We start from the raw sequence: 5,000 nt of genomic DNA, 5'->3' as shown, positions 1-5,000 counted from the left end.
TCACCCGCACCTCCACCACCTTCCCCGGCATCGGCGCCCCCACCTGACCCCGCACATCCTTCAGCGCCTTCGGGTGGAAGTGCATCTCCTGCAGGGGGCGACAGAGAGCCCGACTCAGGGGTGTGTGTGTGAGTGAGTGAGTGAGGGAGGGAGTGTGTGTATGTGTGTGTGAGTGTGTGTGTGCATATGCGTGCATGTGAGAGAGAATGTGTGTGTGTGTGTGCTTGTGAGAGAGAGAATGTGTGTGTGTGCTTGTGAGTGTGTGTGTGTGTGAGTGAGTGAGTGTGCTTGTGAGTGTGTGTGTGTGTGTGTGCATATGCGTGCATGTGAGAGAGAATGTGTGTGTGTGTGTGTGTGTGTGTGTGCATATGCGTGCATGTGAGCGACAGTGTGTGGATGTGTGTGTGAGTGAGTGAGTGAGTGAGTGAGGGAGTGTGTGTGTGTGTGTGTGTGTGTGTGTGTGTGTGTGAGTGAGTGAGTGAGTGAGTGAGTGAGTGAGTGAGTGTGTGTGTGTGTATATGAGTGAGTGTGCGTGTGTGTGTGTGTGTGTATGCATGTGTAAGAGTGTGTGTGTCTGAGGGGCTGCTCGTACCTTCATGGCCACGGTGTCTTTGACCAGCACTGATCTGAGCTGGCCGTTGAGCTCGAAGAACACCTCCCTCTGCCCCGCCTTGTTCAGGTCCCCCAGGGCCAGCGCTTTTATGTGCAGAATCTTCCCCCGCTCCAGCTCCACCTGCAGGGACACGAGTTTACCTACACCTGCAGGGACACGTTTACCTACACCTGCGGCTAGATCCACAGCTCAGACACACAGACAAACAGCAGAACACTCTCCTCTACCCAAACACAGCAAAACAGAAACACAATCTCTGCCCCAACCAAACACAGGCAAACAGAAACACAATCTCTGCTCGACCCAAACACAGAAACACACCAGCAACTACATAAACAAAGACTAGTTTGCATTTTCATAGCAGCAGCGTAAATGCCTATAAAAGCGTGTAAATGTGCATAAACTAGCCGGGCTGGAACAGGGGGGCTAGCCGGGCTGGAACAGGAGGGCTAGCCGGGCTGGAACAGGGGGGCTAGCCGGGCTGGAACAGGGGGGCTAGCCGGGCTGGAACAGGGGGGCTAGCCGGACTGGAACAGGGGGCTAGCCGGGCTGGAACAGGGGGCTAGCCGGGCTGGAACAGGGGGCTAGCCGGGCTGGAACAGGGGGGCTAGCCGGGCTGGAACAGGGGGCTAGCCGGGCTGGAACAGGAGGGCTAGCCGGGCTGGAACAGGAGGGCTAGCCGGGCTGGAACGGGGGGGCTAGCCGGGCTGGAACGGGGGCTAGCCGGGCTGGAACAGGGGGGCTAGCCAGGCTGGAACAGGGGGGCTAGCCGGGCTGGAACAGGGGGGCTAGCCGGACTGGAACAGGGGGCTAGCCGGGCTGGAACAGGGGGCTAGCCGGGCTGGAACAGGAGGGCTAGCCGGGCTGGAACAGGGGGGCTAGCCGGGCTGGAACAGGGGGGCTAGCCGGGCTGGAACAGGGGGCTAACCTCAAACTCCTCCGCGATTTTGGGCCCGTCCAGGAAGAGACGGGTGTGGAGGCAGTCCACCGGGCCGAAGGTGCTGGTGAACTCTTTAAACTCCTGGAACACCTTCGGGTACATGGCCGCTGACATCACATCCTCCGGCGTGATGTCATCACCGTGCGTCTCTCGCAGCTGCTTCTCCAGGGCCTGGAAGTCCATGGCGGGCAGGGAGGCCCCGGGGCGGCCCTCCACGCGGGGCATGGACTTCAGCACCTGGGACAGGCGACAGCGCAGAACGGAAGGGGGTTAAAGAACAGAGGGGGGGGGGGGGGGGGGGCGGACTCACACGGGATTTACACCTATTTACACTTCTATTTGTGCCGTCCTGAAAATTTTTAATGTATGCCCACGTTACTCCAAGTCCTTTTCTTAAGGGAAATAATGGCTATGCCCCATTTGAGATATGAACCGGCAATTCTGAGTCAAAAGCCCAGCACCTCAGCAACCACATGCTCCATTATCATTTGCTGCAGTATATGGAGTATCTATTTCAGCTCAAATTCAGCCTGGTTTTTTTCCAAAAGGTACAAAAGCCTCACATTATGATCACTTAGCAGACTCTCCTATCGGGCACAGCAGAACACCAGCGTTTACTCTCAGGAGACACAGAAACTCACTGAATAAAAACGAACACTATAACGCACGGTGTAATGGACTGCGCTCTGCGTGTGATATAGCACACTGCTTCTCCTCAGCTAATATCCTGTGAATGAAAGGCAACACACAGCTAATATCCTGTGACAAGCAGGAGACATTTCACAGGAGAGGCAGATGAAACTGAACATTTCCGCTTTCAAACACTGTTCTTATTAAGGAGTGCAGACACGCATTAAAACACAACAGAGCCTTCTGGCTGAAGGCTTTAAAAAACCCCAAATTCACCTCCCCTGACAGGAGGGAACAGCACAGACGAGAGGCACGGGGGCTGCGGGGTCCCGCCCGTTCCGGAGAAACGGGACTGCGTCGCCGGGGTGACAGATCCGGCAAAATGGGGGGGGGACCCGGCCACTCTGCGTTGGCACGGCAACGAGACCAGCCAATATTTCCTCGCGCTGCGGTAGCGCAGGAGAACAAAGCTTCGGGTCGTCGTGTCAGGCAGACAGGCAGGCAGGCAGGCAGGCAGACAGGCAGGCAGACAGACAGGCAGACAGGCAGGCAGGCAGACAGGCAGACAGGCAGACAGGCAGACAGGCAGACAGGCAGACAGGCAGACAGGCAGACAGGCAGGCAGACAGGCAGACAGGCAGGCAGACAGGCAGACAGGCAGACAGGCACACTAACTACACTAAGGGAAAAACACAGAGCATTCGACTACACACAGCACAGCGTTTCAGATACTGTGCAGCAGGGTGGTAACAAGGACACAGGTACAGCACAGCAAGGTAAGAGGGACACAGGCAGAGCACAGGATGGTAACAGGGACACAGGCAGAGCACAGGATGGTAACAGGGACACAGGTACAGCACAGGATGGTAACAGGGACACAGGTAGAGCACAGCAGGGTAACAGGGACACAGGCAGAGCACAGGATGGTAACAGGGACACAGGCAGAGCACAGGATGGTAAGAGGAACACAGGCAGAGCACAGGGTGGTGCTGGCTGTGGGCTGGGTCTGTGGGTCTGATTCTGTGGGTCGGAGGAGCTCCCAGACAAAACGCACAAATCTGTCTGTCTGCGCAATCACCTGCAGGGTCTAAAAGTGCCGACTACGCAGCGCTCATAGCGTGTGTGTGTGTGTGTGTGTGTGTGTGTGTGTGTGCGCGTGCGTGCGTGCGTGCGTGCGTGCGTGCGTGCGTGCGTGTGTAGGCTGAATGGCAGTACAGAAGCAGCAGCCAGAGAAATGAGCTGCTATAAAAGGGTATCCGTACCCAGAATGCACTGGGAGCGGAGGGCCATTCATTAGCGGGCTGCCCAGCTGTGTCAGCCGTATTAAAGCCGTATTAAGAGGCCGATCTCGCCGGGTCAGAAACCCAGCATCACACTTTCCGCTCGGCTAGCGGGCTTAAGCCTCTCCACGTACTCAAACTGGGCTTCAGTCCCACGATCCATTAAAATAATATTTTAAAATGTATCTGGGCCAGTTCTGGAGGGGACCAATCACAGGAGGCCATCTGAGGGACATCAGTTCCAGGGTCTGTGGTTTAACGGCAACATTTCAGCAGACTTCATTAAACCTGCAGCCTCCAGTGAGCACCGGGGGGGGGGGGGGGGGGGGGGAGGGGAGGGGGGTTCACTGAGCTCCAGGAGGAGGAAGGGGGAGGGGGGGGTTCAGTGAGCGCCGGGGGGGGGGGGGGGGAGCTCACCCCCCCAACCTGCTCAGCACACAGGTAACTCACCCCTTTGACCTGAAGGGTTCGGGGAGGGGGCGGAGCTACGTTACCTTTGACCTGAAGGGCTCGGGGAGGGGGCGGAGCTACGTTACCTTTGACCTGAAGGGCTCGGGGAGGGGGCGGAGCTACGTTACCTTTGACCTGAAGGGCTCGGGGAAGCCCCCGTGGGGGATGCCGATGTGGCCCTGCAGGAACTCCACCACAGAGAGCGGGAAGGACAGCTCGTCCGCCCGCTCCTCCACCTCCGCCCGCGTCAGAGAGTTCTGCACCATGAACTGCGCCAGGTCACCCACGATCTTAGAGGAGGGGGTCACCTGGGGGGGGCACAGAGTCACAGAATCACTGAGAGACCGCTGGTGCAGGAGAGGGGAAGGGAAGGGAAGGGAAACGAGAGGAGAGGAGGGAGAGAAAAGAGGGGAGGGAGAGAGATGGAGAAAGGGGGAGGGATGGAGTATGAGAGAGAGTAAGAGAGACAGACGGGGGGGGTGGGGGGGGGGGGTAAATGAAAGTAATTGGAAAGCGTGGGCTGCTCAGACACAGACTGATTCAGGGCGTCTCCGGCACTGACAGCATTATCCATGAAGGGCACTGAGGAGGAGACCAGCCGCAGCTAATCACCATCTCTCATTCGGCTGGCCAGGCCGTCTGACCCCCCCCGTTTGGGTTAGGTACAGAGTGTGTGTGTGTGTGTGTGTGTGTGTGAGTGTGTGTGAGAGAGAGAGAGTGTGTGTGTGTGTGTGTGTGTGTGTGAGTGTGTGTGAGAGAGAGAGTGTGTGTGTGTGTGTTTGTGTGAGAGTGTGTGTGAGTGTGTGTGTGTGTGCGCGTGTGTGCGTGTGTGTGTGAGAGAGAGTGTGCGTGTGTAAGTGTGTGTGAGTGTGCGTGTGAGAGTGTGTGTGCGTGAGTGCGTGTGAGAGTGTGTGTGAGAGAGTGTGTGTGTGTGCGTGCGTGCGTGTGTGAGAGAGAGTGCGTGTGAGAGTGTGTGTGTGTGTGTGTGTGCGTGCGTGTGTGTGTGTGTGTGTGTGTGTGTGTTACCTTGATCAGGTCTCCCAGCAGCTTGTTGGCCTCAGTGTAGGCCTTCTTCACCTCCTTAAAC

At 57.4% G+C, this 5,000-nt stretch overlaps 1 protein-coding gene across 2 annotated transcripts in view; it reads right to left on the bottom strand.

The window, feature by feature from the left end:
• LOC118235245 (pyruvate carboxylase, mitochondrial-like) overlaps window positions 1-5,000 on the bottom strand; it is an 80,044-nt gene that overhangs the window by 164 nt on the left and 74,880 nt on the right. For both annotated transcript variants that reach the window (XM_035432396.1, XM_035432395.1), the window contains exons 17-21: window positions 4,940-5,000; window positions 4,042-4,221; window positions 1,542-1,790; window positions 593-733; window positions 1-88 (exon numbers count right to left, since the gene is read on the bottom strand). The exon at window positions 1-88 is cut by the window's left edge and continues 164 nt beyond it; the exon at window positions 4,940-5,000 is cut by the window's right edge and continues 184 nt beyond it. In XM_035432396.1, the coding sequence (XP_035288287.1) occupies window positions 1-88; window positions 593-733; window positions 1,542-1,790; window positions 4,042-4,221; window positions 4,940-5,000 (719 nt within the window). The remainder of the gene's footprint in view (window positions 89-592; window positions 734-1,541; window positions 1,791-4,041; window positions 4,222-4,939) is intronic.

This window comes from Anguilla anguilla, chromosome 9 (assembly GCF_013347855.1).
Source record: "Anguilla anguilla isolate fAngAng1 chromosome 9, fAngAng1.pri, whole genome shotgun sequence".
NCBI classification, from domain to species: domain Eukaryota; kingdom Metazoa; phylum Chordata; class Actinopteri; order Anguilliformes; family Anguillidae; genus Anguilla; species Anguilla anguilla.
This window is presented reverse-complemented; position numbering and strand designations above follow the sequence as displayed.